The sequence below is a fragment of the Salvelinus alpinus genome, chromosome 10, assembly GCF_045679555.1.
Source record: "Salvelinus alpinus chromosome 10, SLU_Salpinus.1, whole genome shotgun sequence".
Classification (NCBI taxonomy): Eukaryota; Metazoa; Chordata; class Actinopteri; order Salmoniformes; family Salmonidae; genus Salvelinus; species Salvelinus alpinus.
Genome location: NC_092095.1, coordinates 61,760,124 through 61,781,809, shown reverse-complemented (window position 1 = coordinate 61,781,809; position 21,686 = coordinate 61,760,124). Strand labels below are relative to the sequence as shown.

The following is a 21,686-nucleotide window of genomic DNA, read 5'->3' as shown; positions in this document are numbered from 1 at the left end:
GTACAAAGTCAGTGAAACGACAGCAAAACTCAGATAAGATGTTCTGGACTCTAAAGCTGTGCTGTATCCTTGCCCTGACGTTCAAGTTCTGAATGCATGTGTTGAAAGAAGTGCAGGTCCTTCCGTTGCAGCTTTCTTGTGAGCAGTTGTGGTTTGCAATAATGTGTATACAGAGCAGATCATGTCGATTACATGTTTGCCTTTTCCTTGCAGCTCTACATTCAATTCAATAAGCATGTACGTTAGGTCAGTGAGAAAAGATAAATCCAGGAGTCATATATATTCTGCATGTTTGGAGACCTTGAGAAACTCCTTGATTTCAGGCAACAACTCACTGAATCAACCTAAACATGTCCCTCGGCTCAGCCACCACACATCCGTGTGCAGCAGCAGGTCTGTGTGCCCCGCTGCAGTCTCTTCTAAGTGAGCGTGAAAAAGCCTCCGCTGTAGGCTTCTTGCTCGAATAGAACACACAATCTTCATCGCAACATCTATCACCTCTTTCATGTTTAACATCTTCCTGCACAAAGCTTCCTGATGAGTTACGCAGTGATAACTAAGAAAGACGGTGAAAGAATCATCTTGTTTGCACAATGCAACAAACCCACTAATGCGGCCTACCATAGCGGGTGCCCCATCGGTAGTAATGTAGATAAGCTTACAAAAGGGCAGTTGGAATTTGTTAGCAAACTCCCTAAAAGCTTGAAAAATATCTTCGCCCCTTGGATGTCCTTTCATGTTGTCAAATACCATTCTGATGAAAAGGTATAACTGTGCCACATCTACCATATCTGTGGACTGGTCAAACTGGAGTGAATAACACTCGCAGCTGTAAATATCCTTCTTCAGTTGATGCTCAAGGTTCTCTGCTATTCCCTCACATCTTCTTGTCACCATATTTCTGGACAACTGAATGTCATTGATGGCAGCCATAATTTCAGTATTTTCTTAAAATCCTCAAACAGCAGCCTCAATACATGCTTCCTTGATCATCTTTCCATCTTTTAACAACTTTTTATGCTTAGCAAGAACGCGACTCACACGATAAGATGCTATGTTTGCCGCTTCCCTTTGGTCACAGGTCTTGTGACTGCTGCGCTGCCAGTTGATTTGTTTAGTTCTTGTACTTTTCTTCTTTGTAATTCAGTCTTTGCTGGAAAATCTCTTTCCTGGGTTTTGTGTGTGGTTTTAAAATGTCATTCTGTGTTACCTTTCTTTGGGATAGCGATGCTATTATGGCAGATGAGGCACACACATTTTGAGTTTGACATGACGAAAAAATAATCCTCCTTGTGGAAATGATATGTTTTCAGTTTTTTTGTATCCTTCCCTCCACTCATTATTGCTGCTGTCAACCACACAACTTTAGAACTAATCTGTCTACAAAGTTAGCTAGCTAGCTACCTGCCTGGCATCCCCGTGACCTCGACTTGGAGTTGGCGGACGACATCTGACCGTGCTAACTAGGCATACGTCAATAAGTGGGCAGGGACTGGTCATATTTTATGTAAATCACCTGACTTCTCAGACATTGCTGTGAATGGAGGACTGTTGAACGTTAAAACAGAAAGAGATTATAGGCGTTGATTTGGGCACCCCTGGTCTACACGTTAGCTAACGCGAGGTAGCATAGCATCCAGCAGAAATGCAGTAATCACTATTGCATTTGATAAGCTGTTGGGACCACACAGTCAGTGTGGCCTTGCCCTTGTCTCTCCTTTCCATTGCCTCTAGCTAACGGGTCAGCCAAAAGGACACTTTGATAACCGTAAATCACCTGCCTCCAGAGTAACGCTTCAGCATGAGTTGATAGATGGGAGGAACTCTGGGGTGTGTACACTGGCACTGCACTTGGAGGGAATATTTGTCTAATATGCTTCTGACATATTTGTGGAGTTGAGCGGCGTATGCACTGTCTGAGGTGCTCACGGCTTTGGTATTCTAAAACAAACCTCTACAACGCCAGAGCCCAAATCTGATGCTGTGGGCTGGAGGCCGCAGGGGGGTGAGGGGGTCGCTGTGTGTGTGTGTGTGTGTGTGTGAGAGAGAAAGAGGGGGGGTAACTGTTGAAAGGGGACTCAGGACTATTCATACCTCAAACCCAATGCTTGTCTGAACATACCCTTCACTCTACTTTCATTTCTAATGATGAAAGTAAAATGGCCTTATGTGAGTTTATTTTCACTCTAATAGAATGTACAATGTATACATAACGGGGGGTGGGGGTATTATTGGCAGTGAATGTCATCCCTTAAACCCCCCAGCCTCCATCCATCCCATGTCGGAAACCAAGCTGGCATGCAGACAGTGTGTAAATGTTTAGTCTGGTATGTTTTATTTCCACGCTCCTCTTCAGCATCACAGCCAACACTTAGCGGAGCCGCTGCCATGCTTGTTTTGCTACCCCCCCCCCCCCTCCCTAAACCACCCCTCTCTTCCAGAGGCCATTCCACACAGAGTAGCAAAACAAATGACTTCAGAGCTTTGCTGGGAGCTCTCTGCTGCACACAGATGTAGGACAAGCCACAGTGTTCTCTCCTCAAACACTGATCAAAAGAGGAGAAAGGGCATGTTGAGAACGTACATTAAGAACAGGAACGGTGTCCATCTCCATTGGCTGTAATGGTGCCACAGAAACCAATGACACACTGCTGCTCTTTCATCCAGCTAGTTATACAAACAACTGCTAGCTGGAAGAATAACTGTTCATCCTAATACCGCTGCAATCGCTCAATCAGTGAGTTGAAGCGTTTATCAAACTCTCTCAACATGCGGAGGTCTGTGTTATCCAAAAGAGCTGTGGAGAGGAGGGTGTATTTGGAGGATATTTGGAGCAGGGAGGGGAGTAGATATTCTGGGCATATTTTTTATAACTTGATTGATCATGTGAATGATTCATGTAATCTGATTGAACAGTCCTTTATTCTTAATGATAATGTGAATTAGATTAATGCATATATCACATTCAGCTGTAAATTGAAACAATATTGAGGATTTCCTGCAAATCATTCAACATTCTATAATCAAAACACAAATGACCTTATAATTGAAAAAGATACCAAATTGATGCCATGTAAAAAAGAAAAACTTCAGATGTTTACTTCTTGGTCGGTCCATAGGCCTACTTGCACCAGTACAAAGACAAGTAAAGAGGTCTTAATATCTCGGCCTATTGTGAGTGAACATTTAATATAGCAATATATAGATGTCCAATTTGGCCACCATCCTTGATAAATCAATCTACTATATAAACTATAGTCATTATTACTGTTTAATGCTGTGGAACATCAAAAGGGAGAATTGTCTAGAGCAAAACACTGATGGTTTGGGATTTTATCGGTGTTGGCGGGCACTTGAGTGGCTGGTTTCACACTCTGGTCCCACAGAGCGGTTGGATGTGTTCACAGTGCACCCGCTCCTGTTGCCTAGTTAGACTTGGCACGACTACTGTTACATGTGCCACTGATTCACACACCGTTAGCCGGGCTCATTCTGTCTGTAATATACTATTACAGGGTTTTACTTGGCAGCAAGGGACTGTCCAAACTAAACAGAACAACATTACTGGAGACGACAGATGACTTTGGCAGAGTGCTAAGCGATGGAAATTAGATGACTGTGTCTGTGTGTGTCTTCCATTCCGTCGCATTCTGGTTTGTCCTGACTAACCTCCATGATAGGCCCAAGGTTTACACAGATGTCAGACATGTCCCACACCGCCTCCTTGTGGTAGAACCAGAGATTAAAGTCCACATGAAGTCTAGAGGACAACGGGCAGAGAAAATTGATTTTATAAAAACAGATATCAATATGAATGCGGTTTGTTTCTAGACTTATGTTTATATTTCTCTTTTAGTATCGATATAATTTCACTGAAAATACATCCAAAAAGAGATGTAAAATAAAGTACTGCGCGGTTGGAGACAGAGGTGTTATGTTTTCCTGTGGCAGAAACAACAGGTAAAGTGGTAATTTAAAAGTGTTTAAACCCAGAGAAAGTTTCCACCGACCGCAGAGAGAAAGACATGAGCAATTTGGGGATAATTCTCTGCCCACAGCTTCTTGACCTGGGATCTCCCCTGTCTGCTTGGACTCGGTCTATAAACACGATCTGGTTCTTTAACTTGACGTATTTGAGGTGAAGCACTCATACCCAGAAAGCTTCTGAACAATGGCTGGCCCTGCATTAGCAAATATTGGTTAAAATATTTCAAAGTACTTAAATAAAAAAAATTAAAAAGCCATATGAAACATTTCAGGGAAGTATTAAACTGTTTTGAACAGCAGCATCCATTTCACAGAATCTGCATTTCACTCCAGATTAGCGTCTCCATGTACCAAAGTGTTTGAATATGTGGAATCAGGCACGGACTACCTCAGGTTAATGAAATGTGCCGCAGCGGAAACTAGCTGAACAGCCCAAAACAAGCTAGTGAGTGTCTGGAGATAGAGTTTCTGATCCAAAGAGACTACAGTACATATACCCCTGCATATTCAGACCATGGACTCATGCGCTTGCTGTCCTGCAGTTTCACAATCATCTTTTATAACCTTCACTCTTTACAGAGCAACCATCTGGTCAGAGAGGCCTGGTCCCATGGTCCTTCATCTAGGCATGGACAGAGAACAGGGGAGTGGGTTCATGGAGGTAGATCCACCACTCCCTTCCAAAAGGCCAGAGAGTTGAGTTAGCTCAGCTCAGGGCTCACAGACCGAGGGTAATAGATCACTTACCCTGGCCTCTACAAAGGCTCGTTGAGACAGACGACTCCAGGACAAGCCGACTGGGCAGCGCAGTTGTCTAGTAAAGATGTCATATGAAACACTGGGGGTCTGGAGCCAGAGGAGGAAAGTTAAACTAACAGGCAGAGAGACGCTGATTGAACCCTGCAGAGTCAGATCGCACGTTGCACCGTCACCCCCCCCCTGAACAATGCCACATCAGCAGACGCTGTGCAACAGTATGTCAAATTACTATGCTAATTAGCATTACAGTGTAAGGGGGAGGAATGGCTGGGACAGTAACGGGCAAAAGTTTGCCTGACTGCCTGCATCAGCCTACTATGTTAATACACAGCAGTCCTTATGAGTCTTTCAACAGATAAAATCTGGCCTGATTGACAGATGTAACCTCCGGTTGCAAACAACTATCCATCATTACCATGATGTCATCTGCGACGGATTCAATTTTGAAATAAACAAAAAGGTACTGTAGCAGAAATAAAAATGCCTTGAGGTATGCTAGCAGCAGGGACTCGTTTACGTCACTCGCCAGGACGACGACCAAACAGTAAAGATATAAGCCTGGTTCCTGTCAAAGCTGCATCCTGTCCCTCTCGAATTTGATCTGCTGGCACAGAGCACAAAGACAGAGGGTGGCATGTTGGTTCTTGTCTAGACTAGGGACCGCAGAGGACAGGCCTGCTGGATGATGAATAGGGCATCTGTGTTCACCCCGTCAAGTACTTCTGAAGAGGGAACTACAAGTCAATCCACCCAGAGCAAACTGTACAGCCAGCACTACTTTGAATACAAGGCCACGTACCGACAAGTCAATCCACCCAGAGCAAACTGTACAGCCAGCACTACTTTGAATAGAAGGCCACATACCAGTAATCGGTCTCCTTTCACACTGCTAGCAGTAGAGCCAAACAGAAAGGACTAGGTGATCTACAGTACTAGAAATACACTACATCAGTCCGTGGAGGCGCCTGACCCACTTCAACAGATACTGTATGTACTGAGGGAACCTAGGGCTGCATTCAATCAAATCTGCACTACAGAAAAATTCTGAAAGGGAAAAATTCATGCTTACGCAAAAATATAATTTGAATTCTATTTAATCTCACTGAGTAAATGACTCACTGTGCAGTTTATTGAAAATGCATGTCAATGTGGCACAGCACAGATAGCATTACATCCCAGACCTTGAGATCAAGACAGGAGAGCAGGTGTGAGAAAGACAGTGAACTTTCACGCCGGATAAAGAATAAGAAAATTGTTCTTTCAGATGACTGACTGGAATACTGCAGTGTGGCATGAAACTGTCAGGGCAAGTCTGGGAAACATCAACAGCATTTCAACAATTTCTAAATCTACATGTCTAAAGAAAATGTGCCAATTCTCTCTGCTCCAACTGAAATAAAGTGGACAGAAATTTGGGACGGGTTCCTCCACTCTCTTCTAAAAGACACAGAAGGGTTGATTGTGATATGTTAACAATATGGCAGCCATCTCGTTCCTAGTCTCAGCTCCCTTGTCTGGTAGCCAAGAATAACTGGGAGTTCTGGGTAATTCTGCTGTTCACCACCCATTTCCTACTGTTCCCTCTCCACTGGGCCGAGCTGCTGTACACCAGATGACTGAGAGTGAGTGAGAGCATCTGTGTGTTCTCAAGCTTCTTAAGAGGAGTGACGTCAAAATTAGAAAATGAGTATAAGATGCCCATTAGCTACAGGGTCACTGAGGATAATCTGAACACTGGTCTCGCCAATAGGCCAAGGTTATGACTCAGGGTTGCGATCATATGTAGCAGGACATCAGTTTCCTTCATATTAAAACTCATCCAGGGCTTGACTAGACTGTCGCCAACTTGGCACACAGAAAGACATGCATCAGCAGAAATATCCCTGGGCTGCACTGCAGAAATTCTAGAGTTCACAACTATACACACCAATTACACTAACAGATCCTGCATTGTCAGATTCCAAAGTGTCCACAAGAGGGCTCTATTATTCTATATCTGAAAACACTGTTCTAGAAGATCCTATTCCTAGAAGATCCTATTCCAGTAACAGTATTTGTCTATTCAGCAATATATCTGATCAAAGGTACAAGTAGATCAATCTGTACAGAAACAAACAAATTTAGAATAGATGAAAAGGAGAATACAATTTCACTCAACATCTTGATTTTTTTGTTGCTGGAATCCTTAGTTGCTCCATTCATTTTTGGACTTTTAAATTAATGCTATACTGGAATACCCATTACACCTTGAAGAATATAACTTACTAATGATCTTAGTTCTGTCATACCCCATCAGAACCCCAAATATGAGCTTGTTTTACTCAAAGAATTGGTTAAAAAAAAAGAAAAAACACTACAGCTTCAAAACATGGTTCAAACTATGTTGATATCATGGATGGTCACTGCTTGCATCCATAGCTCAGTCTATGAATTTGAGTGGTGACATTTCTCCAGCCTCTTCCCTCAGTTTTTCACCAAAACGCAGGCGGGGTGGCTACTTTGTTGATGTTGTTTCAATAACTTGTGGTTAAATACAAGCCACAGTGATAAGCTTCATGCAAATTTTCATGCAAAAATATTGTGGTTAGGCCATCATTTGAATGATGCGGGTGACATGAACAGTGATTGGCTGCCTTTATCCATATCTCATCGTACACTGAGTATACCAAACATTAAGAAAAAAATTGTAATATTGAGTTGCACCCCCTTTTGCCCTCAGAACAGCCTCAATTCATCAGGACATGGACTCTACAAGGTGTTGAAAGCATTCCACAGGGATGCTGGCCTATGTTGACACCAATGCTTCCCACAGTTGTGTCAAGTTGGCTGGTGGACCATTCTTGATACACATGGGAAACTGTTGAGCATGAAAAACAAAGCAGCGTTGCAGTTCTTGACACAAACCGGTGCGCCTGGCACCTACTACCATACCCTGTTCATTTGTCTTGTCCATTCCCCTCTTTAATGTCCCATATACACAATTTATGTCTCAAGGCTTAAAAATCCTCCTTTAACCGGTCTCCTCCCCTTCATCTACACTGATTGAAGTGGATTTAACAAGTGACATCAATAAGGGATCATAAGTTTTACCTGGTCAGTCTGTGTCATGGGAAGAGCTTCTTAATGTTTTGTACACTCAGTGTATAACCTACCCTGTCCACTTTATCAGCACAATGTAGTCTATAGAGAATGGGCCAAAAACCAGGTTGGGCAAGTATGCTATTTATTGCAGTTTGTGTGACAAAACCATCCATAGAATTGAAAATGCTATGGAAACATTAAAACTTCTGTTTAATTTTATTCTGTACATGAAAACTTAAGTGCAAAAGTGTTATGTGCATGGTCACGTACAACATTTTATCCGCTACAAAGTCAGTTTGATGAAAGCACGTCTGGTGGGAAAAATGCATATAATGTTTCTGTGCGGACTTTTGAATATCTGCATTAAAATCTGTTGTCAACTGGATGCAAACCTAACCACAGTAGCAAACAAGCAGTGGAAAACAACTCCTTAAAACTCAAAAGTTTCAGGAAAAGTGGAGAAAAAAATTCTCAAAGGGAAATGCTTGCTTTGACAGGGCGAGTTTTTCTTAAAACAGGCTTATTCTCAACGCAGCTCTTCTTGGTAGCTATTCTCGTAGATCGTCTGAGACCAATGACCATATGTGACTCTCCAACTATGGTAGGTGTATTTTCAGCTTTAATTCGGACATGAGAAGGCTGTTGGGTAATTGTTCCTCCACCATTCCTTTTTGTCTTGGGTGCCTTCTTGGGAGCTTTTGCTTGGCTTGGGGCGACTTGCAATGCCTCCTGGGGACCTGTGTCTTCCTCTTTTTCTGTGTCTTTCAAAGTGTCCATCTCGCCTTGAATGGCTAGCAAAGACTCCTGTGAAGTTACAAGGAACTGGCTCATGGAATCTCTTTTGAGGAAGTACAAATATTTTTCAATGCGACTGAAAATTCCCAACACCCCAGACACCACAAGGTCAGACACAGAGCTCATTACATTACATACAGACTTACCTCTGCCACAGCCAGTTGGGATTTGAGCTCTGATAGTTCCTTCATCAGATGCTTGATGTTTGCCTTAAAGATGAAGCAGTGCTCATCAGTTATACATGTCCAGAAAGAACTGGCCCATGACCGTACAGTACTGTTGGTGATTCATCGTTTAACTAAACACTACATGGTGACAAGTGTTGAACAAATAGCACCTTTTTCGTGAGGATGGCTCTGTTCCGATTCTCAATCTCCTGCTGTCTTTGCTCCGCTCGCTCTCTGAAATTAGAAACAATAATATTAATATAAAGCCAGAACTCCTGTTTCTGTAAACATCAACAAACTGCACACTGGCCATGTCTTCCATGGGTCATATTCATTAAGGCACACTGTAGCAAAACGTTTTGCATCAGAACAAAAACGAATGCTTCTTATTGTATGTCCCTGCCTGTTTTCCTACCCCTTTTCCAGTAAATGTTCATCCATTTGGTGCCTAATAAATATGATCCTGGCCACTGCAGTAACATGAAGTGAGATAGCTAGCTACCTGAGCTCCAGGGCTCTGGCCACTCTGTCCTCTAGCGCAGTGATCTCAGCTTGTTCCTCCTCTACAGCTTGCTGGACATCAGCAGTCTTTATCTGGGCCAGGAGGGACTTGGAATCCAGGGCCTCTACCGCTGTTGAGCTCAGCTTCCTCGAGAGGAACACTTGCCCCATTTGAACAGTCTGCTCACAGGACAGGATCTGAAACGTGATGTCCAACAGAACAATTTTCAGAGAATGCATCGACATATCCACAAACATTACGAATATGTGTATGTGAAAATTATGAATATATAAACATTTGTATAGATTAATGATAAGATACAGCAGTGTTAACTCAAGGTCATAACTTCAGAGGTTGGCAACATGACATTCAGCATAGGACAGTATCTAGTAGTGGTGTGAACATTTAAAGGAGAAAATCCCTAACTGAATAACCTTCAGTGTAGTTATCACAAAACTACCACTAACAGATCCCCATCATCATCATCATAAAGGGAAAAATACAAATGTAACATACCTAACGCAACAATGCTGTAATGTTATTAGGAGGAGATATGCATGTTTCAAATGATTAGTCACGGATATAAAAGAGCTCCGCACGTCATCATATTTAACAGTTGGAGAAATGTCAGAGTGAGACAGGGAAGCAACAGTAGCAAAGTCCTGAAAACATGGAGGGACACACCTAAAACAGCATTAACTATCATTGTTGCTGAGTGGGTGAGAGACAGCAGTAAGATGAGCGGCGTCTGTTAGCTAGGCAGGACTAATGTTTTTTTAATTATTATTATTATTAATATATATAAATAAATAAATAAACATTGGTATGACCACTAGGGAGCAATGCAGTTCAGTCTACCTCACACACACACACAGGGTCATACGAAGGACCATATCTGAGTTTTCTTAGCGTATAAACATAACGACAGTTTAAAAGTTAAGAACAATTGTACATTTGTCACATCTCTAGTAGCTACAGTACTGTACAGTAACATGTGGCCTCACCTCATCAAGGTCAGTTTGGATCTTCTCTCTGGAGGCCAAGGACAGATCCCTGGCCAGCATCTGGTTCCTCCGCTGCCTCAGTAACTCATCCAGCTCTCTCTGCATAGGAAACACAATGACAGCCTTGAACATAACATCATTCAACTGTATCAAGTAGGCCTTAATGGGGTGTAGTCAAGGAACCAAATGGAACCAAACCTACTTGAATTTGTCCAATAGAAACACTCGTTTTCATTGCAAAACATTTTTAGTTGCAAACTGAACCAAACTGGAGAAAACGCAAACAGAACGAAACCTACCTGAATTTTTCGTGGCAAAACATTCTGCTGCAAAAAAGTTTTGCTATGTGTGCGAATAAAGAACACCCCAGGTGAGGGAATATTGACAATAGCTTTAAATGTGTGATCAAAGCAGCACAAAATGGCTGCGTCATTTCAATTTGAGGTACCATGAGCATCAGTCATTAAAATAATCAAGTGGGTGTTTTCACCATCAGATATATGGATTTTCACCTGTAAGGCGTTGATCTGCCTCTCCTGCCTGGCTCTCTTCAGGAATACAAGGTCTGCCGGGGTAACCTCATAGCCCTGCATGCCTCTTATCAATGAGTAGGGGTCCTCTTCCAGCACACTGCCTGAACAGACTGAACATGTACATTGATAACATTTGGTGGATTGTGCTAATAATATATTTTTCTTTACAAGCTTCTGCACCATCATAAACCAAAGCATTAAACATTCAGATGTATAGACCTACAGTAGGATCATGTGACATAGAACAATATTAAAATGGATAAGAATTGGAACTTTAATGAAATGTGTTAAGAGGACACAGGGGCACGTGCCCACTCAGATCTGTCCTGTTAATTAATATATATAGTTGAAGTCGGAAGTTTACATACACCTTAGCCAAATATATTTAAACTCAGTTTCACAATTCCTGACATTTAATCCTAGTAAAAATTCCCTGTCTTAGGTCAATTAGGATCACCACTTTATTTTAAGAATGTGAAATGTCAGAATAATAGTAGAGAGAATTATTTATTTCAGCTTTTATTTCTTTCATCACATTCCCATTGGGTCAGAAGTTTACATACACTCAATTAGTATTTGGTAGCATTGCCTTTAAATTGTTTCACTTGGGTCAAACGTTTTGGGTAGCCTTCCACAATAAGTTGGGTGAATTTTGGCACATTCCTCCTGACAGAGCTGGTGTAACTGAGTCAGGTTTGAAGGCCTCCTTGCTCGCACACACTTTTTCAGTTCTGCCGACAAATTTCTATAGGAATGAGGTCAGGGCTTTGCGATGGCCACTCCAATACCTTGACTTTGTTGTCCTTTAGCCATTTTGCACAACTTTGGAAGTATGCTTGGGATCATTGTCCATTTGGAAGACCCAATTGCGACCAAGCTTTAACTTCCTGACTGATGTCTTCAGTTGTTGCTTCAATATATTTCACATAATTTTCATTCCTCATGATATTTTGTGAAGTGCACCAGTCCCTCCTGCAGCAAAGCACCCCCACAACATGATGCTGCCACCCCCGTGCTTCATGGTTGGGATGGTGTTCTTCGGCTTGCAAGCATCTCCCTTTTTCCTCCAAACATAGCAATGGTGGATATGGCCAAAGAGTACTATTTTTGTTTCATCAGACCAGAGGACATTTCTCCAAAAAGTACAATCTTTGTCCCCATATGCAGTTGCAAACCATAGTGTGGCTTTTTTTTAAATGGCGGTTTTGGAGCAGTGGCATCTTCCTTGCTGAGCGGCCTTTCAGGTTGTCGATATAGGACGTGTTTCACTGTGGACATAGATACTTTTGTACCTGTTTCCTCCAGCATCTTCACAAGGTCCTTTGCTGTTGTTCTGGGATTGATTTGCACTTTTCGCACCAAATGACGTTCATCTCTAGGAGACATAACACGTCCCCTTCCTGAGTGGTATGACGGCTGTGTGGTCCCATGGTGTTTATACTTGGGTACTATTGTTTGTACAGATGAACTTGGTACCTTCAGGCATTTGGTAATTGCTCCCAAGGATGAACCAGAGTTTGGGAGGTCTACACTTTTCTCAAGTCTTGGCTGATTTCTTTTGATTTTCCCATGATGTCAAGCAAAGAGGCACTGATTTTGAAGGTAGGCCTTGAAATACACTGCTCAAAAAAATAAAGGGAACACTTAAACAACACAATGTAACTCCAAGTCAATCACACTTCTGTGAAATCAAACTGTCCACTTAGGAAGCAACACTGATTGACAATAAATTTCACATGCTGTTGTGCAAATGGAATAGACAAAAGGTGGAAATTATAGGCAATTAGCAAGGCACCCCCAATAAAGGAGTGATTCTGCAGGTGGTGACCACAGACCACTTCTCAGTTCCTATGCTTCCCGGCTGATGTTTTGGTCACTTTTGAATGCTGGCGGTGCTCTCACTCTAGTGGTAACCCAGCAGCAGGACCGCTACCTCCGCCTTTGAGCAGGAGGAGCACTGCCAGAGCCCTGCAAAATGACCTCCAGCAGGCCACAAATGTGCATGTGTGCAGAAACAGACTCCATGAGGGTGGTATGAGGGCCCGACGTCCACAGGTGGGGGTTGTGCTTACAGCCCAACACCGTGCAGGACGTTTGGCATTTGCCAGAGAACACCAAGATTGGCAAATTCACCACTGGCGCCCTGTGCTCTTCACAGATGAAAGCAGGTTCACACGCACATGTGACAGACGTGACAGAGTCTGGAGATGCCGTGGAGAACGTTCTGCTGCCTGCAACATCCTCCAGCATGACCGGTTTGGCGGTGGGTCAGTCATGGTGTGGGGTGGCATTTTTTTGTGGGGCCGCACAGCCCTCCATGTGCTCGCCAGAGGTAGCCTGACTGCCATTAGGTACCGAGATGAGGTCCTCAGAGCCCTTGTGAGACCATATGCGGACACATGCACATTTGTGGCCTGCTGGAGGTCATTTTGCAGGGCTCTGGCAGTGCTCCTCCTGCTCAAAGGCGGAGGTAGCGGTCCTGCTGCTGGGTTGGTGCCCTCCTACGGCCTCCTCCACGTCTCCTGATGTAGTGTCCTCCGTAGTGTCCTCCATGCTCTGGACACTACGCTGACAGACACAGCAAACCTTCTTGCCACAGCTCGCATTGATGTGCCATCCTGGATGAGCTGCACTACCTGAGCCACTTGTGTTGGTTGTAGACTCCGTCTCATGCTACCACTAGAGTGAGAGCACCGCCAGCATTCAAAAGTGACCAAAACATCAGCCAGGAAGCATAGGAACTGAGAAGTGGTCTGTGGTCACCACCTGCAGAATCACTCCTTTATTGGGGGTGCCTTGCTAATTGCCTATAATTTCCACCTTTTGTCTATTCCATTTGCACAACAGCATGTGAAATTTATTGTCAATCAGTGTTGCTTCCTAAGTGGACAGTTTGATTTCACAGAAGTGTGATTGACTTGGAGTTACATTGTGTTGTTTAAGTGTTCCCTTTATTTTTTTGAGCAGTGTACATCCACAGGTACACCTCCATTTAACTCAAATTATGTCAATTAACCTACCAGATGCTTCTAAAGCCATGACATTTTCTGGAATTTTCCAAGCTCTTTAAAGGCACAGTCAACTTAGTGTATGTAAACTTCTGACCCACTGGAATTGTGATACAGTGAATTATAAGTGAAATAATCTGTCTGTAAACAATTGTTGGAGAAATTATTTGTATCATGCACAAAGTAGATGTCCTAATCGACTTGCCAAAACTATAGTTTGTTAACAAGAAATCTGTGGAGTGGTTGAAAAATGAGTTTTAATAACTCCAACATAGGTGTATGTAAACTTCAGACTTCAACTGTATATATAGTTGTCGTTTCTCTGAAATACTACGAGCCACCTAGCAATTTTATGAAGTTGATTTTGGCTAGCCCAGATAGGTTCTCAATCTCCCAACCTTATAACTAGCTACCAAGAAGCCATTCCAGGCTACTAATCAAGTTAGAGTAGCTAGCTTGTCTAACCATCTTAGCATTTCACGGTAGTCTAAACACGTTGTATTCGGCACATATGACAACTACAGAAATATTTGGCATGCCTGCTGGCAAGGTTGGTAGACCTTAGGAAAGAGAGCAATTACTAAATGAACTGAATAAGACTCACATTCCTTTCAATCTTTTACCCAGATATTAGCAAAAAAATGACCACCAGTCAGGAGGATACAGACAGCTCAAGAGGTATGGTTACATATGCAGAAAAATATACATTTTTGTACATAGAATTAAGCATAATGATTATGGCTCTAAATTGCAGGAAAAGGCCATTTCAGGCTAAATTATGCCACTTGCAGATGGGGCCAAGCCCCCCTCCAGACCACCCTCCAATCCTCACATAATTTCTGGCCCCTCAGATTTTGGGGGTGCACGACACCCCTGTGTGTGTTTATGTTTGTCACCTCAGACCATATCAAATCACATATTGGTGCAAATATACAGCTATAGGACTGTGAACAATATGGAAAACACCCACGTGTGCTTGAAGTGATGCGAGACCGTCGACACGTTTCTGTTTCTGCAGGCTCGATTGTGTAAAGGTCCATAGTCATATTTAGCGCGGGAGACAAGGGTTCTTGCCCAGCGGTGGTTTCAATCTGGATGGAAAGACAAAATTGTAAGGGATAGAAATTAATCAGTTGGCTAGGCCAACCCTCCACAATAATTGGCTCAAGTTGGCCTACAAACTACAGTGCCTTCATAAAGTATTCACACCCCTTGATTTTACAGTTTGTTGTGATCAAATTTGGATAAAAAAAATTATAATTACGTTTTGTCAACCAGACACAAAATACTCATGTCAAAGTGGAAGAAATTCAAACATTTGTAGAAAATGTACAACAAATAAAACAATAATATATATCTTGATTAGATAAGTATTAAAACCCAGAGAAGATACGTTAGAATCACCTTTGGCATCAATTACACCTGTGAGTCTTTCTGGATGAGCTTTCCACTCCTGGATTGTTCTACATTTGCCCATTACTCTTTTCAAAATTCTTTAAGCTCTGTGAAATGGGTTGTTGATCATTGCTAGACAACCATTGTCAGGTCTTGCAATAGTTTTGACTTAAATCTGCTTGAAAATCTAACTCGATCACTGAGGAACATTCACTCTTCTTGGTAAGCAAAATCGTGTAGATTTGGCATTGTGTTTTAGGTTACAGTCCTGCTGAAAGATGAATTCATCTCCCAATGTCTGGTGGAAAGCAGACAACCAGGTTTTCCAATAGGATTTTGCCTGTACTTAAGCGTTCCATTTTTTTTAATCCAGAAAAACTCCTCAGTCCTTAACGATTACACTTAACGGCACTTCCGGCGCCGAAAAGAGATGGCCGCCTCGCTTCGCGTTCCTTGGAAAATATGCAGTTTTTTGTTTTTTTATGTGTTATTTCTTACATCGGTACCCCAGGTAATCTTAGGTTTCATTACATACAGTCGGGAGGAACTACTGAATATACGATTAACGTCAACTCATCATCGTTCCTACCAGGAATATGACTTTCCCGAAACGGATCCAGTGTTTTGCCTTCCACCCAATACAATGGATCTGATCCCAGCCGGCGACCCTGTGCGACGCCGAAAAAGGGGCAAACGAGGCGGTCTCGTGGTCAGGCTTCGGAGACGGGCACATCGCGCTCCACTCCCTAGCATACTACTCGCCAATGTCCAGTCTCTTGACAATAAGGTTGATGAAATCCGAGCACGGGTAGCATTCCAGAGAGACATCCGGGATTGCAACGTGCTCTGCTTCACGGAAACATGGCTAACTCAAGGGACGCTAACGGAGTCGGTGCAGCCAGCTGGTTTCTTCATGCATCGCGCCGACAGCATACCCATAACCTGATGTAGTCACCACTATGCTTGAAAATATGGAGAGTGGTACTCAGTAATGTGTTGTATTGGATTTGCCCCACCCTGAAGAAGGCACAGTGATGCCGAAACGTTTGTGGTTTTTTACCTAAAATTACTGGGAGGTTATACAAACGGAGTGTGCGACTCTTTGTTTTTATAGCTTACAGTTTATTCTCCCTTAGTCAGCACATTTACACTAAATCATTTTTTCTGGGTGTGCGCCAGCTCATATTTTTTATAGGAATTGCCCCAAACATAACACTTTGTATTCAGGACAGAGTTAAATTGCTTTGCCACATTTTTTGGCAGTATTACCGTAGTCACTTGTTGCAAACAGGATGCATGTTTTGGAATATTTGTATTCTGTGCAGGCTTCCTTCTTTTCACTTTGGTTACTATTGTGGAGTAATTACAATGTTGTTGATCCAGCCTCAGTTCTCCTATCACAGCCATTCAACTCAAACTGTTTAAATGTAGCCTTTGATATCATGGTGAAATCCTTGAGCAGTTTCCTTCCTCTCCGGCAAGTGAGTTAGGAAGGACGCCTGTACCCTTGTAGTGACTGGGTGTATTGACGCACCATCCAAAGTGTAATTAATAACTTCACCATGCTCAAAGGGATATTCAATGTCTACTTTTTACATGTTTAACCCATTTACCAATAGGTATCTTTTGTGAGGCATTGGAAAACCTTTCTGGCCTTTGTGGTAGAATCTGTGTTTGAAATTCACTTCTCGGCTGAGGGACATTACAGATACAGTAATTGTATGTGTGGGTTAGAAATTAGGTAGTCATTGAAAAATCATGTTAAACACTTATTGCACAGAGTCCATGCAACTTTATGTGACTTAAGCACATGTTTACTTATCTAGGCTTGCCATAACAAAGCAGTTGAATACTTAGACTCAAGGCATCAGCTTTTAATGAATTTGTGAAAATTCCTAAAAACATCATGATTCCACTTCGACATTATGGGGTATTGTGTGTACGCCAGGGACACAATTGCGACTGTAACAACAAAATGTAGGCAAAGTAAAACCCCAGTACGCCTAGGCAGAAGGCAGAAGTGTGGTGAATGAGATTCGGCCTACCGTTTGTGTTTCAAAGCTCAAAGGCCAAGTTATTTTCAACTCTGACGTTGGCGGTGTCCTATGAAGTTGTCGTCCCAATGGAATATGATTTGAAGTGTCTTGAATGAGTCTACTGATCGCCGGTGAAACATTTGACTTGTGAGTAACTTTTTTCCCTTTGGTTGCATTTCTGTTTCTCCTCTTTGCAACGGAAATCATTGAGAGATCCATTTTTCTTGTTGTGTTGAAACCTAAACTAGCCAAATTGCAACATTATGTTGACTAAACCATTCATAAAAATAAAAAGAGAAGAGGCGTTCTGTGACAATCGAATCAAAATCACCTGTTGGCGCGCACCTGTAACGCTCGCGAGGCGGTGGCTAAGAGCCAATTTATGCTTGATCCGAAAATCTGGTCTAGCGGGGCAGAGGCTAAATTGAGCTCTGTACCGCATCGCTGTGCGCCTCTTAAATGTTGTAACAATGTGGGGGGCTCCGTATAGCTCTGCATTGATATGATTGGTTAACGGTAGGTGAGGGCGGAGGTCTGATCTGACAATACTGAGATATTAAATTATGTTGCAGGATTTAAAAATATATATATATTTATAGCCTACTGTACATAAAAAAAGCATTCCTACAGTAGATGATATCTCAGACAGAGATACAGTAGGTGTGTGATAGTCCGTTTTCACCCTCAAAGCTCAGAGGGAGGCCATAGGGGAGGCCAGAAAGCGGTGAGAGGAGACTAACAGGCCATTGGATGCTTCACTTGACATACATTTCACCATAATTTCACCATCAGAATCAGAAGGTACTTATTCACCAAGTACATTTACTCATACCCAGCAATAGACAAATATACAGACAGAGGAATTTACACAGTCAACATACATCATGTATAATATAAATACAGTAAACATAAAATATAATGGATGGTAAATTGCGTTGCTTGAAATTCTACCTTCCAGCAAGGCTAAATCATCCCTAAACAGCTGACTGTAAATGCCAAGGCTCTTGGCACCTCTAAAAATGGTCGGGAGCAGGGAGACATCCAGGGGGGAAAACAGCAAAGATCAAATGGGCCAGCTGCAGATGAGAACATGTACTAGTAGTGTATGACCAGTAGAGGGAGACAAGAGGTTGCACCTGCATTGAGGAATCATCAGTACTGTCGTTATAGAGGTGCGGGGGCTGCCTTATTCCACGTCCACGTCATCAACTAGTACTCAGGGAGTGAAAGAAATCAAATAAATAATGTTTTATTGTCACATACACCGGATAGGTGCAGACAGTGATATGTGTTGTTTTACAGGGTCAGCCATAGTAGTATGATAGGTGCAGACAGTGATATGTGTTGTTTTACAGGGTCAGCCATAGTAGTATGGCGCCCCTGGAGCAAATTAGAGGTAAGTGCCTTACTCAACAACATCAACATATTTTTCACCTTGTCTGCTCGGGTATCAAAATAGCATAATGCAGTGTCAACAGTTTCTACAGGAGTTGTCCTTTGAAGCCAGATCTGGCCTCTCCTCCTTGTCCACATCAGAGCCCTGTGCCACAACAATGGGACAGTGATGTGTACCTGGCCTTAGCGCTCAGACACCATCAGTAGCAGACAGCCACAATCTGCTTATGACCTGAAGCAGCAATATCAAACACTATGAGGAGACCTTTTTATACAAATCTAAATAAAAGTGCATTTCATACTATGTTTATGAGCTAAAAAATACATGTTTTTGAACTGAGAACACACACACACCGCGTGCTTCCACCGAAACACAAGCCGTAAGGGAACATATAGTGCTTTTGGAAAGTATTCAGACCGCTTTTTCCACATTTTGTTACATTACAGTGTTATTCTAAAATGGATTAAATCGTTTTTTTCCCTCATCCATCTACACACAATATCCCATAATGACAAAGCATGCTCTGACATGTACGGTCAAGGATGATCCATAGAAACAGGATGCATCTGAGATCAATTTCAAGTCTCATAGCAAAGGGTCTTAATACCTATGTAAATAAGTAATACATTTGCTAAAATTTCTAAAAACCTCTTTTCACTTTGTCATTATGGGGTATTTGGTGTAGATTGATGACACATTTATTTTATTTTATCCATTTTAGAATAAGGCTGTAACGTAACAAAATGTGGACAAAGTCAAGGGGTCTGAATACTTTCCGAAAGCTCTGTATAGCCAAGCAGAACTGACAGTTAAGTTTAAACCTGCTCTTCATGCCGTCCGTCCGGCCAGGCTGAGGCTGAGGCACATGCTCAAGAGAGCTCCAGGAATGGAAGATGAGAGTGAATGCTGAGTCATAAATACTTCTGTTTTTAAACTGTCCAACCGGGTCCATCACACTGAGGAAGAGAACGGGGGGTGTAAATCTGAGCTTTACAACACTTGCTTCACAGGAGGTTAGGGCCAAGGGAGGAGAAGAAGAGTCACATGGCTTTACACCCATCTACTCTTCCCCTGGGAGCAAGCCCCTTAGTTATTCCCCTGGGAACAAGCCCCTTAGTTCTTCCCCTGGGAACAAGCCCCTTAGTTCTTCCCCTGGGAACAAGCCCCTTAGTTCTCCCCCTGGGAACAAGCCCCTTAGTTATTCCCCTGGGAACAAGCCCCTTAGTTCTTCCCCTGGGAACAAGCCCCTTAGTTCTTCCCTGGGAACAAGCCCCTCAGTTCTTCCCCTGGGAACAAGCCCCTTAGTTCTTCCCTGGGAACAAGCCCCTTATTTCTCCCCCTGGGAACAAGCCCCTTAGTTCTTCCCTGGGAACAAGCCCCTTATTTCTCCCCCTGGGAACAAGCCCCTTAGTTATTCCCCTGGGAACAAGCCCCTTAGTTATTCCCCTGGGAACAAGCCCCTTAGTTCTCCCCCCGGTAATCAAGCCCCTTAGTACTTCTCCTGGGAACAAGTCCCTTAGTTCTTCCCCTGGGAACAAGCCCCTTAGTTCTCCCCCTGGAACAAGTCCCTTTGTCCCCCCCCCCCCCCCCCCCGGTAAACAAGCCCCTTAGTTCTTCCCCTGGGAAAAGCCCCTTAGTTCTCCCTCTGGGAACAAGCCCCTTAGTTCTCTCCCTGGGAACAAGCCCCTTAGTTCTCCCCCTGGAACAAGTCCCTTTGTCCCCCCCCCCCCCCCGGTAAACAAGCCCCCTAGTCCTTCCCGTGGGAACAAGACCCTTAGTTCTTCCCTGGGGAAAAGCCCCTTAGTTCTTCCCTGGGAACAAGCCCGTTAGTTCTTCCCCTGGAAACAAGCCCCTTAGTTCTCCCCCTGGAACAAGTCCCTTTGTCCCCCCCCGGTAAACAAGTCCCTTAGTTCTTCCCGTGGGAACAAGACCCTTAGTTCTTCCCTGGGAACAAGCCCCTTAGTTCTTCCCCTGGAAACAAGCCCCTTAGTTCTCCCCCTGGAACAAGTCCCCCCCCCCCCCCCCCCCCCGGTAAACAAGCCCTTTAGTTCTTCCTCTAGACACCGAGAAGTTTGTTTTTCAAAAATTATGTGAAGCAGAAATGTTGTTTAATACAGGCAAAGAAACAAAATATACATTTTAGCACTAGTTGGGAAGTTGGAAATTCCATATGGTATTGCACGTTTGCAGGATGAGCAATAGCTTTACAAATAAACTGTCAATGGGTTTTTTATTTTTTCCTCACCAAGCATCTGTAGCTCATTCTGTCAATAGCACACAGGGGCTGATTCCACTATCAGCAATGCTTCTTGCCCAGGCAGAACCAGGCAGTCAAAGTGATGTCCTAAAAAGTGCATTAAACAGTCATCACATTGGGAATAGACAGTAGGGTAAAAAGGTAGTCTCCATAGGGTTATTTTACCCCTGCACCACCTGTTTCCGTCAACTGTATCGCATTAAGCTAACGCTGGCTGGAGAGAGCAGCTGTGAAGGGTCTTTCTGGGAAACATCTTTGCACCAGAGAGACTTTTATTAGCGATAATGGCCCATTTGTTATTGTGTGTGCATGTGTGTGTGTATGTGTGTGTATGTATGTGTGCGTGCGTGTGTGTGTGTACTGTTAGAGTCATTTTGGGATGGGGCACTAGGCAACGTCATGTCTGGCAGGTACAATGAAAAGCACTTCACTCTGGCGGAGGTCAAAGGCATAGCATTGTGCAGCTCAGCAGCCATTAAGTGATGGACAACAACATGGGAGAGATGGAGAGAGGATGAGGTCATAGAGTCCTTAAAGATCTAGCCTATAGGGGATAGGAGCTAGATGTTGTGGCTCATTACCCAGAGTACCCTAGTCTATAGGTCAGTGGTCTAGACCTGTGTGGGGTTGAATGACCCATACATCCTTCAGCTTTCATCATAAGTATGCTCTATCCGGAATGACCCATGGTACGCTTGAGGAGCATGCCTCTCTCTGGTTACCAGTCTTTGGTATTGGAGTCTATTTCTGGAATCCTCTCCCTCTC

The 21,686-nt window shown here is 43.2% G+C and overlaps 1 protein-coding gene across 1 annotated transcript in view; it reads right to left on the bottom strand.

The window, feature by feature from the left end:
- Nucleotides 1-7,952: 7,952 nt before the first annotated feature.
- Nucleotides 7,953-21,686, bottom strand: part of LOC139532510 (uncharacterized protein alr4393) — a 55,544-nt gene continuing 41,810 nt past the window's right edge. Inside the window, exons 2-8 of the mRNA XM_071330207.1 lie at nt 14,807-14,927; nt 10,808-10,938; nt 10,296-10,394; nt 9,292-9,488; nt 8,960-9,023; nt 8,769-8,831; nt 7,953-8,631 (exon numbers count right to left, since the gene is read on the bottom strand). Of these exons, the coding sequence (XP_071186308.1) occupies nt 8,299-8,631; nt 8,769-8,831; nt 8,960-9,023; nt 9,292-9,488; nt 10,296-10,394; nt 10,808-10,938; nt 14,807-14,882 (963 nt within the window). The 5' untranslated portion in view covers nt 14,883-14,927 and the 3' untranslated portion in view covers nt 7,953-8,298. The remainder of the gene's footprint in view (nt 8,632-8,768; nt 8,832-8,959; nt 9,024-9,291; nt 9,489-10,295; nt 10,395-10,807; nt 10,939-14,806; nt 14,928-21,686) is intronic.